Source organism: Phoxinus phoxinus, assembly GCF_949152265.1.
Source record: "Phoxinus phoxinus genome assembly, chromosome: 5".
In the NCBI taxonomy this organism is placed as follows: Eukaryota; Metazoa; Chordata; class Actinopteri; order Cypriniformes; family Leuciscidae; genus Phoxinus; species Phoxinus phoxinus.
Window position 1 is genome coordinate 22,525,066 of NC_136880.1, and position 17,170 is coordinate 22,542,235.

At 36.0% G+C, this 17,170-nt stretch overlaps 2 protein-coding genes and 1 long non-coding RNA gene across 4 annotated transcripts; 2 read left to right on the top strand and 1 right to left on the bottom strand.

The window, feature by feature from the left end:
• Positions 1 to 5,206: 5,206 nt before the first annotated feature.
• Positions 5,207 to 9,990, top strand: hccsa.1 (holocytochrome c synthase a). The gene is made up of 7 exons (XM_079613746.1): positions 5,207 to 5,332; positions 6,097 to 6,196; positions 6,798 to 6,973; positions 7,068 to 7,216; positions 7,299 to 7,418; positions 7,503 to 7,589; positions 9,312 to 9,990. Exons 2-7 carry the CDS (start codon positions 6,100 to 6,102, stop codon positions 9,502 to 9,504), a joined length of 822 nt encoding a protein of 273 aa, XP_079469872.1. The 5' UTR covers positions 5,207 to 5,332; positions 6,097 to 6,099; the 3' UTR covers positions 9,505 to 9,990.
• A 316-nt stretch (positions 9,991 to 10,306) lies between these two features.
• rwdd3 (RWD domain containing 3) lies at positions 10,307 to 12,908 on the top strand. Of its 2 annotated transcripts, none has more exons than XM_079613748.1 (4): positions 10,307 to 10,504; positions 11,247 to 11,710; positions 11,947 to 12,062; positions 12,161 to 12,908. In XM_079613748.1, the coding sequence occupies exons 1-4, from the start codon at positions 10,420 to 10,422 to the stop codon at positions 12,270 to 12,272; spliced, it is 777 nt and encodes a 258-aa protein (XP_079469874.1). In that variant the 5' UTR covers positions 10,307 to 10,419; the 3' UTR covers positions 12,273 to 12,908. The 2 variants fall into 2 exon arrangements, with proteins under 2 accessions (XP_079469874.1, XP_079469875.1); XM_079613749.1 differs by having other exon boundaries at positions 11,247 to 11,530; positions 12,161 to 12,888.
• Positions 12,909 to 14,565: 1,657 nt separating this feature from the next.
• On the bottom strand, positions 14,566 to 16,439 carry LOC306998794. Its single transcript, XR_013797659.1, has 3 exons — positions 16,350 to 16,439; positions 15,520 to 15,586; positions 14,566 to 14,916 (listed from the first exon to the last, which is right to left on the bottom strand). It is a non-coding gene; the product is annotated as an uncharacterized lncRNA (long non-coding RNA).
• Between the last annotated feature and the right edge of the window lie 731 nt (positions 16,440 to 17,170).

Below are 17,170 nucleotides of genomic sequence, written 5' to 3' on the forward strand. Positions count from 1 at the left end.
GTAAGTTACTATTACAATTCTAAATATATCATATTAGTAATATTATAAAAAAAAAGAAAAAAAAAAGGAATTGAATCAAAAAGTATGCAGTTGACTGACTAAAATGTCTTGGCAGTGTGTGACACTATATATCAGTCACATAGTCACATGTAGCACATTATTTGAACATGGAAACGGAAAATATAAATATCAAGCACACTGTATTACATAGGCTACACGTATTCTGAGCCTAACATAACTTTTTTTTTTTCATTATGTAGGTGATTACAACATGCTTGGAGACACAGGGGCTATACCTGCAGGCAGTATTTTATGACCCCATTCCCTGACCCACAACCCGGACAATGGAGCTCTAGCCAGGACAAGGGCACAGTTTTAAATTGACCATGGGCAACTAAAGGGAAAATTTCAGTGTCTGAAAAGTCTGAGGGTTGCACCTGACAGGGACTGTGACATTATTGTTACATGTGCCGTATTACACATCATTACACATCAGAAAGGAGAGGATCCCTGTGGTGGAGGTGCAGCCTGATGATGACCTCCAGCCTGATGATGACCTCCACCAGTGCACTTGGACGGACCTAGTAGCAGAGCAGCACGGGACAGAATTGTGGGACACCATTTTTAAAATTCACTAAATGTTTAATAAAAGACAAGACAAATATGCTTAGTTCCTTTTTTATTTCAATTATTCTTTGTAAAGAAAAGCCAATGATCAAGCCATCTTTTGCCTGCAACAAGAGATATTATGCAAGGTCAGCAATAAGTACTCTGTGTGTTCTTTTAGAGAGATAATTTTACATTAGCCTACATGCAGTGTTCACTTTCATAAAGTAAAGCAATTCACGCTTTAGACCAGCCATTTGGATAATAGGCCTACTTAATTTAATGCAGCAACAAATTATTTTACAGTGTACTAAGATAATTAAAAGCTCATTTACCAGTAATGAAGCTGTTGCTACTGGTCCCTGCCGTGGGTCTAAGGAAGAGCTGCCCCCAGAGATGCCCCCCACAATAGGGTCAATTCACATTCAACCCAAGGGCCAGCCCTTCTGTCGGGGAGTAAGTGACCACCACCTGTTTTTTATTCATTTTTATAGCCTTTTTCTTGGTTGCTGCACATGAACAACAAATGCACATCATTTAACGGTGTATTTTTAAAAGAGACCAAGAACAGTATAAGTAGCTTAGTAAAGATTACCATTTTCACTTTTACTTGTTCCAATGTTCTAGTGGGTGGTGGCTCTGACATTACAATGAACAAAGTAATTATGAAATTAAATTAAAATACAAAAATATATATACTGTAACAAGTGATAGAAACATTTAACATGGTCCCCACTATTGAATTTAATTTGTTTGCTACTATTTGCCAGCCCCATCTCCTGGCTTTTACAGACTTTGATGTCTTCCCTGGCGTTTTCATTAAACATTAAAATTCCGCATAAACTTCGACTACTAGCTTTTGCTTTGCTGCGGAGAAAAACTGTGCGTGCTCTTTTGGCCACGGTGAGCAGCCAATAGCAGCGTTGCTGATCAATGTTTCTACTATCGATACATATCCCCTTTTAAACCAGCGCATGCACGCGCAATTATCTCAGATAACGCAATCCAGCTATACTAATCATAACCGGCAGGTGTGTTCGAACAACCCAATTAGCCAGATCATGATTAGGCCGATTATATCATCTTGGATGTCTCGTTTGATCTCGGATGTTTTAAGCAACGTACGAAGAACGGACCCCAGGTGTGATCCGCCGAATCAGCGTTTGATTGACACGGTCGGAAACCACGATCGCACATCTGTATAAAAGTGAAATCAATACGCATATTGACCTCGTGGGTTTTTGTGAGAGGAGTTTGATTTTGAGATAGCGGATTTTTGGTGATATAGTGACATTTATAGTGCGATTTGTTTAGTTATATTTAGGCTTACATTTAAATTTACACAACACATTGACTGATAGGCTAGAGACACAGAGTAGCCTATACATAGTGACACATTAATAGATACATAGATATAAATATAGACAGCTAGATTAATAGATAGATAGATAGATACATAGATACATAGATAGATTAAAGATATAGGGATAGAAATGTCAACATCAGACCCATCAACATCAACACCAGTAGAAACACAGGACCGTTTATGGGAACTTTTTGATACTCGTATCCATCAAACCCAGATGATACACAATGCTACAGCTGATGCCCAGTGGAAGTGAAAAAAAAAAAATACATCAACGATGCATATTTGCCCAGAACTCATGATCCACTAACTTACTGGAAAGAGAGAGCAGGGGGCTGTTCCATAAAAGCCGCTTAGAAAAGCGGGGATTAAAGTCCAAAACGCGACTTGAATAAACCTAACAAATAAGTTGGGGCTAAAGCGGTTTCATAAAAGGTAATTCAAGTTCACGCAATCCCACTAATTTGATCCAGGTTTATCTAGTCTAGATAACTGCGTGTGCACGCGTTTCTTAAGCAGCCCTGGAGGTCGATCATAGATCAAATCGATCCACCATCAAACTGCATATATTTTGTGCTGTTTTATGCGTTTAAGACATGGTGTTTGCAAAACTTACATTTCACAGGAATATTCTCCATCTGAAAATCTTAGAAAGTCGTGCAAATAGTTCCATTTTGCTGTAAACTTCACATTGAACGAGCGCTGCTGCGCGCATGCGCGCCAAATCGGAGCGCAATAATTCTGACTAATATACATTTTGCTTTGAAAATTAATAGGCTATGCGATATTTTATAACACCAGAAATATCTTCTAATTATAATAATTTATCTTTAGGATGTTGGATCAGTTGCAGTGAACTTATATCTCATTAAACTCATATATTTTATACTTATAGCTAATAAAACAATTGAACAGAAGTAGGCCTAATTCAGGGAAGAAATTTTTAAGAAACCAAATATAATAAAGATACAAAATATAGTTTTGAGTTTAGGACCTAAGCTACTTAAAAAAGATGACTTATACTTATTTAATTAGAATGCTGAGAATTACAGCTTTTAAAGCAATCTTCTTTTTTTTTGGAGAAAGCAAGAATGTTTGGTTAGATTTAGTTTATACAGTGCATTATGGAGAGGATAACATGAAATTAAGAGCAAAAGTATACATTTTGAAAAGATATGTGCAACTCTAAAATCAAAGAATATTCCATAAAATAAAGGAATACATATTAGCCTACTAAATAACCTTCCCTTCCCTCTAGTTATTTGTTATTTTATTTATTTACTTATTTAATATTTAAATAATATTACTTTAATAACTTATTATGAATTATGTGTCATTATAAGAGTTTGATATAAATATGTGAATGTTTTATTTTTTCCATTTTTTTTCATATGTAAAAGTGTCTAACTATGTACTTAATGGTTGTTGTTCTAATAGCCTAGTTTTTATGTGTTGGTGGGTATTATCACAAAAGAAAAAAGTATAAGGAAAAATAAGATTTATCGGGGGAAAATATTATGTCTTTAAAGGAACTGTCCATTTGTATAATTGTGTTAAATGTATTTGAATTGAAAGACATAATAAAGTACATAAAATATATATATATATATATGCTAAAATATTGGTTGTTGGACATTAGATGTGCCTTAGAATTTTAAACCTACAATTTAGTGTATTTTTAGGATAATAAATGTAAAGGGACTATTTTAATGGGGTAAATCAAGTGTAGGTTAATACAATTACTAAGCTCAGATTCATCTTACCAGTTTAAATGTATACTGTGCTTTTGTAATTATTTCTTTTAAATGTTGTGTTTCATAAATTTTTAAAACTATCTAATTAAATCACAAAACATTCAGCCAGTAAGAAAAGTAAACCTGTAGAATATATATATGTATAAACCCCGACATATATATGTTTTTAGGTCTATATTGTCTAATTTATCATTGTAGCCTTAAGTTGATTTTCTTTACTGTATATTTATTTTTGGACTTATAGTGGTTAATAAAGTCAAATAATGGTATGAGAGATTGTCAGTACTTGTGTTCCTATTGGTCAGTGTTAGAGGATCTGTGCAACAACTGAGGCTTAGCCTGACAGTTAGCCTGCCCTGGACCAGGCTAGTTTCCCAGCATAAGTTGCCAGGGTAACTGAGTTTGAACTATTTTAAGTTTGCTTTATGAAACAGAATCAACCGACAATAAGTCTGACTAACCAAAATAAGTCTGGCTTATACTCTAATCTTGGTTTATGGAACAGCCCCCAGTAATCTTTCCTCATTTGTGTCATGGCTAAAAAATATCTTTGTATGCCGACAACAAGTGTCCCTTGTGAGAGGATTTTTTCAAAGGTTGGAGAAATTATCTGTAAAAAAAGAATTAGGCTAAAAGTCCTTCCACAGCAGAGAAATTAATATTTTTGAATAAAAATATCTAAAAAAGTGAGACATTGTGGCTTGATTTATTTTATTAATATTCATTTTGCAGGACCAAAATAACATTATGCACAGTGAGGAGCCTACAAGATTTACATTAGAAAAGTACAATAATAAAAAAACAACAACAATTTTAATGGCTCGTCAAGGTTGTTTCAGATCAACACCTGCAAGTGACCACTAGGTGTCACCGTGGAGACGGGTGTCGGATTGATTCGAAGCCTCGAAACAATATGGACCATTTGGCTCAACCATAGGGTTCAACTGTTTCATTGCTTCACGAAGCCTCGATCTGCCCATCACTACTTGTTAGCCTACTCTCAAAATCTCAAATCTTTTAAGTAAGCAAATAATTATTGTTCACTTCCATCCACTGGGACTGACTTGTTCAACTGAGTTCTCTTTTAAAACTCTAGCAAAAGTAACGTGTTTCGGTCATAAACACCTGTTTTTAACATCTGTTCACTGAATGATTCAATTATTCACTTATTCGAATAGCACTCAATCAGTCACTTGTTCCACGGGCATAATGATATAGGCTAACCTCCAGAAAGACTAACTGAATGAATCTTTTAGTGATAGGAGTTTACAAAATCTGAGATAGGCCTATAGCTACAATTTACCACAGCAAAACATTATTTATTTTTTAAATGCTGTCCCAAACAATGGAATTGATGGTTCAGAATATTCGATGAGTAAAATAATATAATTTGAAAATTATTTTATTGTTTAAATTAAATTAAATTAAATTAAATTAAATTAGATCGTCACTTAAATAGAATAAAAATACAAACTCCAATCCTCTAGGGTGCAGTATGCATCTGGATGCCCATGCGTGCCACACACACGGCGTGATGCAATGACCCAGAGCATCTTGGGATATGAGGCATATTTCTGGTGAACGACTTTGACAGTAGAGGTGTGAGGTAAGTGTTACTGTTATATAGCGGTTAGTATTTTATCAGAGATATTTTGCACATGTAAGTTAGTTTTAACACAGTGCAATTTGAACAATACGAGCAGTTAATACCGCCATCTGGACAGACTAGTACATGCTTTTATATTATGCTTGTGTTGTGTATGTAACATACTGTTCTATAAGTGAGGAGTCTTGTATAACATGTTTTGTGTAACACACGACTTCCCAAAAGCATACGTTTGTAGTAAATTATGCAGACATCAATAACATTGATCTTGAAGTCCACGGACTGGGATAGAGAAAGGAAGACACGTGTGTACAGATTTTCAATGTTTATTCATAGTGACACAGCAGCCAATCAGATGTACAGTTTGACAACTATAATGCAAAAACACTTTATATCTCTTCTTAATTTATAATGTAGATACTCCCCAGTGTACTTTGGCTTGATATGTGGGAATACTAGTATTGTATGTTGTTATTTCTTGTATGTTGCATTTGCATCAATCATAATAATATATATATATAAAAAAAACTATAATACGAAAATTAATTATGTTCTCAAAAGTCTGATTCACAAAATCCTGTGTGTAACTTATCATGCAAGAACACAATAGTTGAGTTCAGATGTTATTTAAGCATGTTAAGCATGTAATATGATTTTATGCATGCATGTACTGTGTATATAGCCTAACTGCAGTAATACTAAAATGCTAAATGTAAAGCCACTCAAAACTTACTGTTATTTTGTCTTTTTTTTTGTCTGTGAAGCTGATGGGAGACACTATGTCCAGCCCTACAGGCACCGTGAAGGCAGAGGGCATCATGGTGCCACCAAAGGGCTGTCCGATGCATCAAGATGTTATTAAAAGTGAGAAGGATACTCCAGTACTTCAGTAATTATAATAATCAGTTATCTAGAAAAATCCTGTTTTTTTTTACATGTACAGCAGAGCTGCACCAACAAACAATTATTTTCTTAATCGATTAATTTGTCCATTATATACTCGACTAATCTATAAAAAAAAAAATCTAACAAAGACTCCTTATTTAAAAATAATAATTGTAATTAATAAGTTGAAGGCAATGAAAACAATATAGCGAACGTATCTAGGCTCTAGCTGTGCCATAAATTATGTGCATGATTATCATCCACCAGTCACGTGTCGTCACTTTAATAATGCGTTTTTATGACAAAACGCATTCGAATGTTTTTATTATTTTTATTTAGCTTTAACTTCTACTTTAAAAAAAGGTAAACAATCATTTGTTTTGTGCTTTTAGAACGTAGTTTATATTTTAACTCTTTTTTTTTCATGCACAGCGCACAGACAATAATCAATAATTAAATTTGCTGTAGATTATTTTCATTATTGATTATGATCGATTTTATTGATCAGTTGTTGCAGCCCTTACAGATTTAATCTAAAGAAGATGTTCTCCTCAGTTGTCATTCTTAACATCCCCAACAGGTGCCCCGCCGCCAGAATGTCCAATGCATCAGGTGTCCGCTCCGGCTAGCGATCAGCTAGAGAAAGTGCCTGATGTACCAACACATCAGGCCAGGGCTTATGAGTTTGTAGAGTGCCCTATGAGAGCTGCTGACAAGGCTAAACCCACAATGTCTGACATTAATCCAGCAAACATGGTACTTTGCCCCTCTGAAATTGGTTACCTGGATGTTTAGATGCACTGAGACTCCTTTCTGCCATTCAGCCTTATTTACTTTCTGTTCTCTATAGATGCCACCACCTAACCAGCAACCTACACCTGGTCAACCGTTTCCCCTGTCTGTTAAAAGAGAGGAATCTACCATCCCTCGTGGTGGATCTGAGCAGAACTGGGTTTATCCCTCAGAGCAGATGTTCTGGAATGCCATGCTGAGAAAAGGGTGAGTTCCTGATGGAGAAAAAGCAATGTACATCTAATTAGCATCATCGCCCTTCATTGCTTACGACTCAAACTTTCACCAGATGGCGCTGGAACAATGATGATATCAAAGAAAAAGATATGACAAACATCATCAGGATTCACAACCAGAATAATGAGCAAGCCTGGCAGGAAATCCTGAGATGGGAAAAGCTCCATTCCAAGTAGGTCACATGTTAAAGGAAGCTGTGTATCCTCAGATGTCACAGAGTAGAAGATCCCTGATGTTCTGCTGTTGTTCTCCACAGAGAATGCCCATGTGGACCTTCTCTTCTAAGGTTTGGTGGCAAAGCAAAAGACTTTTCACCCAGAGCAAGATTTCGCCACTGGATGGGGTAAGTGATGGTATCCCTTAAGACTGGGGTTTTCAAACTGGTGTCCGGGGACTCCTATGCAGGGGCGTGTCTAGAGGGGGGGCACGGGGTGGCACCGGCCCCCCCTGGAATATGATTGGCCCCCCCTGGTGCCCCCCCTCCAATCTCATTGGGTTAGATTTGCTGTCAACCAACCTGAAAATGCCCACCGCACCATTGGACCAGAGCGCTGTCAATCACTGTTTGATTTGAGACTAGCGCGAACGCGAAGAAGAAGTGATCACAGTTGCGCGTTTTAAAATCAGGAGGAAAGAGACACCACCGCACCATTGTCAATCACTGCTTGATTTGAGACTCGCGCGAAGAGGAAGCACAGTTGCGCGTTTTTAAAACAGCAGGAAAGTATGTAAGTTACACACTAAATATATTTTGAAATATCGAAGCTACAAGCCCAGTGTGGATTCCCGCACGACGCTGCAGTTAACAGTCATAAAGTGCGAGATAAGATTTAAATAGCTAAACTAAACAGCTATTTTAGATATAGGCCTAGAAGTTTTAAAAGAACAATAGAAACAATCAGTATGCAAAGTATCCAAAGCTCAGCTTTGGGAAAGGAAATATAGCTACAGGTCAGCACTGTGCCCAGGATGAGACCTGGATAACATTTTACAATGTATTTCTATTTAACACCGATATACTGTATGTGTTTTCCCGCTAATTACAGTGGATATAAGTGCAATTAAATAACACAATCACCTATTAAACATATTTCCATTATTATTGTATAAATATAGGCTAGGCTATATTTGTGTACCTCAAATGTGTATAAGTATTGGAATAACAAAGACGGAATGGAATTGGAAAGCTGTAGTTATCCAATGTTTTTGCCTTAAAACACCTTGAAATACACATGTGTAGATCAAGAAAGACAAAAATTCCTCGGGGGGGCATGCCCCCGAACCACCCTAGTAAGATCACTTTTCAGACCTCAGTAGGCTATTTAGAAAACTCTGTATACGACCCTGGGTGAAGACCATTTGTGCAAAAATATTTCAGTACCCGCTCCCTCATTAACTTTGGGCTCAGTCACTGTTATAAATATGAAGGGAGGGGTCCCTGGCTCCAAAAAGTTTGACAACCCCTAATCCATGCAAAAAAGAAAAATGTAATACCATCTATATTTTGGTGATCGTGCTTAATATTTTCTAAACCAGTATTTATTTTTAGTTGAATTTTCTGATTGGCCCCCCCTGACTGGTTCTTGGTCCCCCCTGTGCCCCCCCATTTAAAATATCCTGGAATCGCCCCTGCTCCTATGGGGCCACAAGGGAAAATAATAAAATATGTAATAAAATAATAATACTAAATTATTAAGTTAAAATTGATTTAAATAAATTATAAAGTCATACATTTAATTCAAAATAACTTGCTAAAAATAAATGTATAAAATCCATCTAACTTGCATAGTAGTTCAGTACTACAGTGAGTATAAAAAAATACAGTGACTAAATATTTTACACATTTATAATATTATTTTTTTAAACGTTATACTTATATATATAATTTATAAATATTATAAATATATACTTTTATACATTATATGATATATATATATTATATACGTTATACTTTTAAATTTTAGGATGTAAATCCCTCGCAGAAAGATGATCATATTTGGGGGTTTAAATTTAAATAAAAAAATGTAAATGTCAATGTCACCGTGCTTTTGGTCCTGTGTTGTAGGCATGAGCTACCGTTTGACAGGCATGACTGGATTATTGACCGGTGTGGAAAAGATGTCAGATATGTGATAGACTACTACGATGGAGGCCAGGTGTCTAAGCATACTATCCTTGACGTGCGTCCTGCCTTCGATTCCTTAGGAGCAGTTTGGGACCGTATGAAAGTGGCCTGGTGGCGTTGGACCTCCACGTGAATATCTCCACACAGAGTCTTGTGTGATCTATAGGATATAAAGGAACTCATATTTATATAACACATTTTTTTTTTTTGCTAATGGAATCAGATTGACCTTCTTATTTTCCTGTCATGGATTTATAATGTGCATATTTTCAAGACTTCGTCCAATGATATGTGCAAAGAATGCTACAGTGGCACTGTGTGGTGTTGCAGATATACGGTATCATACATTGTGCTTTGTTACTGTAATTAAAGAGGAAATAGCCAAACAAAAAGTTTTAGTAGTCTTTTTAGGCATTATGGTATGCAAATATTCTGTTTTATTTTAAAATTTCTACAATGTTAATAATCCAAAGTGACTAAATCCAGTGACTGCGTAAATACTCTGATACATACTTTTTAGTTTTTCTTCATTTACTGCTGTTTTCTTGCTTATCAAGTGTATTTATTTCTGCCATAGAGTCAGTTGTTAAATGAATCTATTATAATGTTTATTAAAATGCTCTCTTGCTGTGTTTTTTATTTGCTACTGACATGATGTTCAAAACAAAATATGAAAATGAAATATTTCAATCTACAGATCAGATATCAAATTCTTTGATTAGATGCTATCAAACAAGAGGATTACTGATTTTTGGTGTGCAATTTCATTTTCTTTACATTATCATTTGTATTTGAGCATTCTAGGGATTGCAATTTTGTGAAACGCTGCTATACAATAAAACGACCCATTAACAAGTATTTATTAGCAGTTTCAATCTATCGGTATATTTATGTTGAAAATGATAACGATATAGTCGGAACTGGTGTTCTGTTCTAGTGTTTCTACACGGAATATGACCATGTAGTTCAATAACAAAACCGGTCGTATGTAACCGGTAGCAATCTGCACACGTTAAATAATAATGTGGCATTTCGCAGGAATGCAAACATGTCAAAAGAAGCGTTTGATGAAATGTCAGTTTTATCCGCCATATACTGCGAGAAGGGCGAATTCGAGTTGTTAGAAGAGTCACGTGAGTTCTTCTGAATGCATTGTAGTATTGTAATTACCCGTGATTTTTCTTTATTGAACATAAAATGTAATGACCATAGTGGTAACCCATGTTTACAGGGTGTTAATGTTGTTTTTGCAGTAAAGCGGTGGTAACTTGGTATACTACAAAATAGATTCAGAAAGCCAGGCTCTGATACAGTTTGAAAGAGAGCCACATTCATTATTATAATGGATTAACAGTAGCAATAATTACTGTTGTAACTATAGTCTTTTCATATGAAATAAGTTTGCACCATGAATTATAAAATCAGTTATATGGGGTTAGATTCTAGAAGAACGGTTTCTTATTGATAAATAGATCATGATCCACACAATAAATGTTAAGACATTAACACAAATTCACCAATAAATAGAATGAGATAAAGAATGATATGTTGTTTCACATAAATTAATTAAATTCACAAAGAATAAAAATAAAATGAGATGAAAAATAAATAAGATAAGTAAATTAGGTGGACTCCGCCCACCATCTATTAAAACCATCCAAAAAATGTACAAAATTTATTTGCTAATCTCATTTTATTTATTTTAATTTTTTGTTCAAATCCTAACATTTATGTTGTAGATCTCGTTCTATTAATCTGTGAATAAGTTTATTTTTTGTTAATTTCATTACATTTATTTGTGGATCATTGTCTATACAAACTCTACGAATACACAACATAATTGTATTCCTGTTGCAATTTCATTTTTAAATGCAGCTGAGAGGGGAATCGTGTACCGCATACACACACTGACAGAGAGGGACAACGAGAAGACCCCGCTAGGCCTTATTTTCCACATCTCTCCCAACTACCCCCACACTCCTCCAGATATCAGCATCAGTTCCTGCCACTTATCGAGGAAAGAGTGTCATGACCTGAGACAGCAATTACTGGACACAGCACGATCACTTCCACCAGAGCCCATGATCCATGGCTTAATGCTATGGCTTCAGGAAAACTTCTCTGACTTGATCAAAACATCAAGCTGCCATTCAGCAGAGGTCAGAGCAGAAACGACTGAAGGAACATGGACCGCTTTACTACATTTAGATCACATGAGATCCAAAGCTAAATACATAAAACTGATTGAAAAATGGGCTTCAGAGCTGTGTCTCACTGGAAGACTCTTTACGGGCAAACCGATATTGATTTTGCTGCAAGGAACGAAGGAAAATATTAAAGTATGACTCCAAAATCATATAGTATGAACATTTGTTGTCATTTTCCCAGACATTTGATTCAATAACATATTCATTAATACCACAGCCATCACTAAATGTTCTGGACATCTTTATTGCATATACTTTCCTGACTTTTCCTTTCCTGATTCCTGACTAACTAGAGTTTTTATTGGATTTGATTTGTGTATGCAATTCTTGTGACGTATGAATATACATTCTAAACTGACTCTCTATAGGAATACACACACCTTCAGAAGACTGTAAAAGTTGATGTTGATTCTTCAGGGAAACGCTGCAAGGAAAAGATGATGAGCGTCCTTTGTGAGATTCCACAACTAGAGGAGACGAGAATGTAAGCATATACAATGCATACACTTTTGTGTGATATATTGTTAACTATATTTCACTGGCCATTGTTTAAATTTCACAGCTGGCTTTTCCATTTTTTAGGTTGTCTACATTTGAAGTGAAAGACGTTTTATCACTTGATGACCTCAAAAGTGAGTTTGATCTTGTTGGACTAACTGAGCTTTATGACCAGTTTGTGCCCTCGCTCATCTGACAGGACAGCTGCTGTGTGTAAACACACACTCTCTGTGCAACACACACTCTCTCCACTGGGTGGAGCCGCACCCAACAACTCTGATGGATTCCCATATCTTTAATAGCTTATAATGCAAAAAATACTGTCTTATAATATTCCCAGTTAAACTGTTTATAACTATGTCAGTCCCAGGTCTAAAATACAGGACATGTATCCTTACGGATGTTGGACTGGTAAAAATGTTCATAAATTGCAGGAAATTGTAAACACAAGATCAAAACAACATCAAAATAATAAAGGGTGGTAAAACTTTTTACTGTTGTCATCCCTGAAGTGTAATGTACATTTAAACTTAAATTATATTAACCCTTTTATGCATAAATAATGATGATGACCACAGTTAGAGTTTTTATGACTCTCAAATTCCAGAAACCAGATTTAAACTTTTTTCTTTCTTTTTTTTTTTTTACCCATATATAAGATTTTCAGATGTTCACTTGAGTGGACAGTATGTGTTCATGTTTTTAACTGGAGATACTGTATTAAACATAATACAGTAATAGCATGTAATACTGTGTAACAAACAAATAAATAAAATTATATAAAATCATGTGAAAACTATACAATATATACACAAATATATATAATACTGCTTTAATTATTGCAAACGCAATTGAGTTTGTTCCTGTTTAACCAGACGAGGATGTGATTCCATCATAGATCTGGTGGAGGTGCAACTCTGTAGAAAACGCTCATGCTCCATCCAGTCTTCCAGTACATCGATTTACCCTTATTTCTGATTATACCTGATTATGTTCAAAATGTACAAATTTAGCTCTTCTCTCTTGAAAAACAGACTGAAATCTTCATTGATATTATTGATGTTTTCAGAGTCAGACTGTTGAAAAATTTGCGATCAGGTGTTTTCATATCTCATCTGAAATGTGCAGTGTTGGGAGTAAAGTAACTACAAATAACATGCATTATGTAATCAGATTACTTTTATAAGTTTCGAGTTAAGTAACATTACAGGTAACATGCATTATGTAATCAGTTTTTTTTTTAAATGTTACGAGTAAAGTAACTTAACTCGAAACTTAAAAAGTAATCTGATTACATAATGCATGTTATTTGTAGTTACTGTACTCGTAACATCAATAAGTAATCAGATTACGTTTTGATGTTTCGAGTAAAGTAATACATTACAAGTAACATGCATTATGTAATAAGATTACGTTTTGATGGTACGAGTAAAGTAATGTGTCAAGTCAAGTCATCTTCATTTACATAGCGCTTTCAACAATGTAGATTGTTTCAAAGCGGCTTTACAGTGATAAACGGATAATTTAAGGTAACAGAGATTGTTTTGGCTTTATAACGGTTCTTGAATAAAGATATTTTCCAGCTAAATTTAGTTTTGATTGAACACATTACAAGTAACATGCATTACGTATTCAGATGACTATTTTGACGTAACTGCAAATTACAATCTAATAACATAATTACATTTATTTACAGCTAGAAAATGACTGCAGATGAAGTATTTTCAAGAACAACGGTAAAAACAAGCCGTAGTTCCTGCTTCAGTTTAAGGAAAAATTAATGATCTTATCCGCTACACGCTACAAGAACAAACACTACAATGTTTTCCTCGTAACGTTGAGAACAGAGCTCAGTGTGTTTCTTTAAAACAATTAAAACAAAGTAAATCTTTGTTGAGCGGTTGATGTGAAGATGCTCTTTAAATTAAACTTGTAAATTGAATTTGGCACACTCACTGACCTTAAAGACATGCTTTTGTACTTCAAGCAAATTAAGACTCTTCTTTTAAGTTTATTTTTTTTCTACAGGTTAATAACACTCTATTTTATAAGAGATTGGTTTTTGAACATCAACTTTAATTAGGCAAAAGGTAGGAAGCGATTCTGTTTTTAGCTCTGTTTCATACTCCCACATACACACGTTGTATATAGCTAGCTGTCATATTATGTTTACCTTATGCACATCGTGCAGACAGCTGCTGCCTAGGAGGGTCCAGGAGCAATTGACATGAAATTTCTTTTTTTAAACATAATTAACAAGGCTTAATGAAAATCACCTCCTCGCCCTTTACAATGATCCACTCTGAACTATAAATTCACCTCGCCTGACCTTTTCCCTGACATGTTCTTACAAAACAACACTGCTTGTTAAATGTCATCCACTCAGTGGCATTTACTTGTATAAAACAGGGCTTTGATCCAGAAGAGAAGCACACTTTCCCTACCTTTACTAGGCCACGAGGCCGCGCTCGGCGACCCCGTGCGCCTGCTACCTGTTGAACATTTTAATTACGGCCCATTAAAATGTACAAAGGTTAGATTGAACTTAAAATTGATTGCCCAAATGACATTTTAGTTTGGCAAATTAACGCTACATCTATGACATTTGTTCCTTGCTTTTCCTGATCCAACTCAAAGCGGCGATCTGGAATTCCACCCGACTGCTGAAGATTGGCTAAATCAATGCAGGAGCACGGCTGAGACGAGCCGCCGCGGCCCACCGTGTCCGGCTCTATCCAGGTCGATGCGACTCTGGCACAAGAATGCCCTCGACAGCCACATCTGTTGTCACCCAAACCTTACGATTAGCCTCGGTCTGAAGGATCGTGCGAGTTTAATTCCTAAAGAAACGAAGTCGCAGCAACAGATAAGGGTCATTCCTCGTCATCACACAGCATATGCTTTCATTTATTGTCAAGTCACCTAGCACCTATAGTGCTAATACAGATAGTTTCAAAGCAGCTTTACAGTGATAACAGAAAAGGATGCATTTCGGCTGTTGTTCAGCTGAAGTCAGTTCAGTGTTGATTCAATTCCGTTATAAAGCTCATCAACTATTAAATGAGTTCAATTCGACTATAAAGCAGCTCTGCGGTAGTGATTTCATCATCCAGCTCAGTTCTCATGCAGTCAGATCAATAATATTGTTAAATATTAAAGTGTCCCTGTAACTAAGCAAGCCAGAGGCAAAAAGGAACCCAAACTCCATCGGTGACAGAATGGAGAACAAAAACCTTGGGAGAAACCAGGCTCAGTTCTGTGGCCAATGAAAGAACATGGTGTGATTATGATTCAGGCTGCATTGCAAGTCAGAATTCAGATCTGGATCGGTTGCATTTAAATATTCATCCAGTTCCTTGGATCACATCCAGATCTGTGCTGATAGCTGTCGCGTCGACAAGGCCTTCACAGAGGATTGTCTAGTAGATACGGTCTCTACTTACATTCAGGGCTGAGTTTTGATCGTGTCTAGGTGCAGGTCCATCTGATCTGGATACGGCCCGGATCCAGCTGGTACGGATAAAGTATTAGGATAAAATAATGGATATTGGATTTTTTTGTTTTTTTGTTTTGTCCTCAGCTGCTACATGCAACTTTTAACACCAAAAACTGACAAGTACTCCAGGTGTTTCTTCATTGTTTTCTTTCATTTTTCCTCCCACACACAGGTTTTCTTGGGAACATTGTTAGATATTTAAGAAAAGTCTGGACCTAAATGATGTAATTCTCTAGGAAGTGACATCAATCTTGATGGGGAGGAAAACAACAGCACTAAACATTACATGAGTGATATTGACAATTCATTTAGGGATGTTTCGTTATATCTGCTGTTTTTTTTTCTGAGTTAAGTATTCCACCCTGTTACATCAACAGAAAGTGGTGGGATATATTAGCAATTTTTTTTAAAGAAGTTTGAAGATATCAAAATCCAAGCTAACATCCAGCCCTCAATTAACAATGACTCATTTTAGCTCTGTACTTTTCTTACAATTGTACATAATTAAGTTAATCAGAAGGCTAATGTTAAGTGCCGTAGCTTGACCTGAGCATATTTTTTGTTGATCTCCTTTTATAGCAATAGGCCTACTTAAATACCTTTTTTAAAAAGACTCGAAACGGTAGCGTAACAAAAATGACCCGTAAGCTATAAAGTATGACATTATAAAAGACAACTAAATACACGAGGCTTAGTAAAATTCTCATGTGTAATCATTTTGGACTCATGTTAATGCTCTGATCCCGTCTGGTTGCAGAGGTGCACATGTGTCTTTACCTGGCATTAGCTGTGGATTCTCCATTATTGAGCTCATATTCCCAATTATCATAATAGCTGCGATGCACGGGCTTGTTTGCATGCAGAGACACACTCCTGAATAATGTGGAGCGTGAATGCAAGCCCCCTTTTTAATTAAACTGGAGTACTGAGGATGTTTTTTAGGTGAGAGATAAACCTGCTGTTAATTAAGTAAAAAATAAAAAAATGAAGACAGAAATGAGAATCTCGGATGTGGAGAGAACACACAGGGAGGCTAAACGCAGGGTAATTTGAGGAATAGCTGCAATGGTAATTAGTTTGGGCTGGGTTAAGACATTTGGGTAAATATTTAAATGTTGAATGTATCGAGAGAAATCATAATCTCATAACATGTTATTTTGTTTTGTGGCTTTTGCGGTAGATCGTTGTCTTATATTGTTCTAGGATTTAGGTGGAAATTGTCAATTAAAATGTTGTGAGCTTGTGTGAGGCGTTCCTGAACAGCAGAGGGCGCTGTTGTGCTGTTGATCGCTCGCAGATCTCTCGAGCGTGATTTGTCTCAGTCAGTGTAACATAATCCTGCTGTCTGTCACCATGTCTTTGACATGGTGACAGACAGCTGGATTATGTTTAACAATCCGGAAGTTCAAATTAAATAAAATTCCTGCTAAGCCTTTAAACGTGTGCGACCATACACAAGTCACGTGACCGCCAGTTCGAGCCAGATAAATGTGTAAAATCCTAATGGTAACTTACATGTGTCAGTCAGGTTATGTGATTTTTGTGCCTATGTCTGCGGCTTCCTCTCACTCCATGTCTCTGCTCTTGTGATTCACTGC

Coding starts and splice junctions, on each gene's coding strand:
- hccsa.1 (XM_079613746.1), top strand. CDS start 6,100: ATGGGAGACACTATGTCCAGCCCTACAGGCACCGTGAAGGCAGAGGGC. Junction 6,197..6,797: donor GCATCAAGATGTTATTAAAA/GTGAGAAGGATA, acceptor CATCCCCAACAG/GTGCCCCGCCGCCAGAATGT. Junction 6,974..7,067: donor ACATTAATCCAGCAAACATG/GTACTTTGCCCC, acceptor TGTTCTCTATAG/ATGCCACCACCTAACCAGCA.
- rwdd3 (XM_079613748.1), top strand. CDS start 10,420: ATGTCAAAAGAAGCGTTTGATGAAATGTCAGTTTTATCCGCCATATAC. Junction 10,505..11,246: donor CGAGTTGTTAGAAGAGTCAC/GTGAGTTCTTCT, acceptor TTTTAAATGCAG/CTGAGAGGGGAATCGTGTAC. Junction 12,063..12,160: donor CAACTAGAGGAGACGAGAAT/GTAAGCATATAC, acceptor TCCATTTTTTAG/GTTGTCTACATTTGAAGTGA.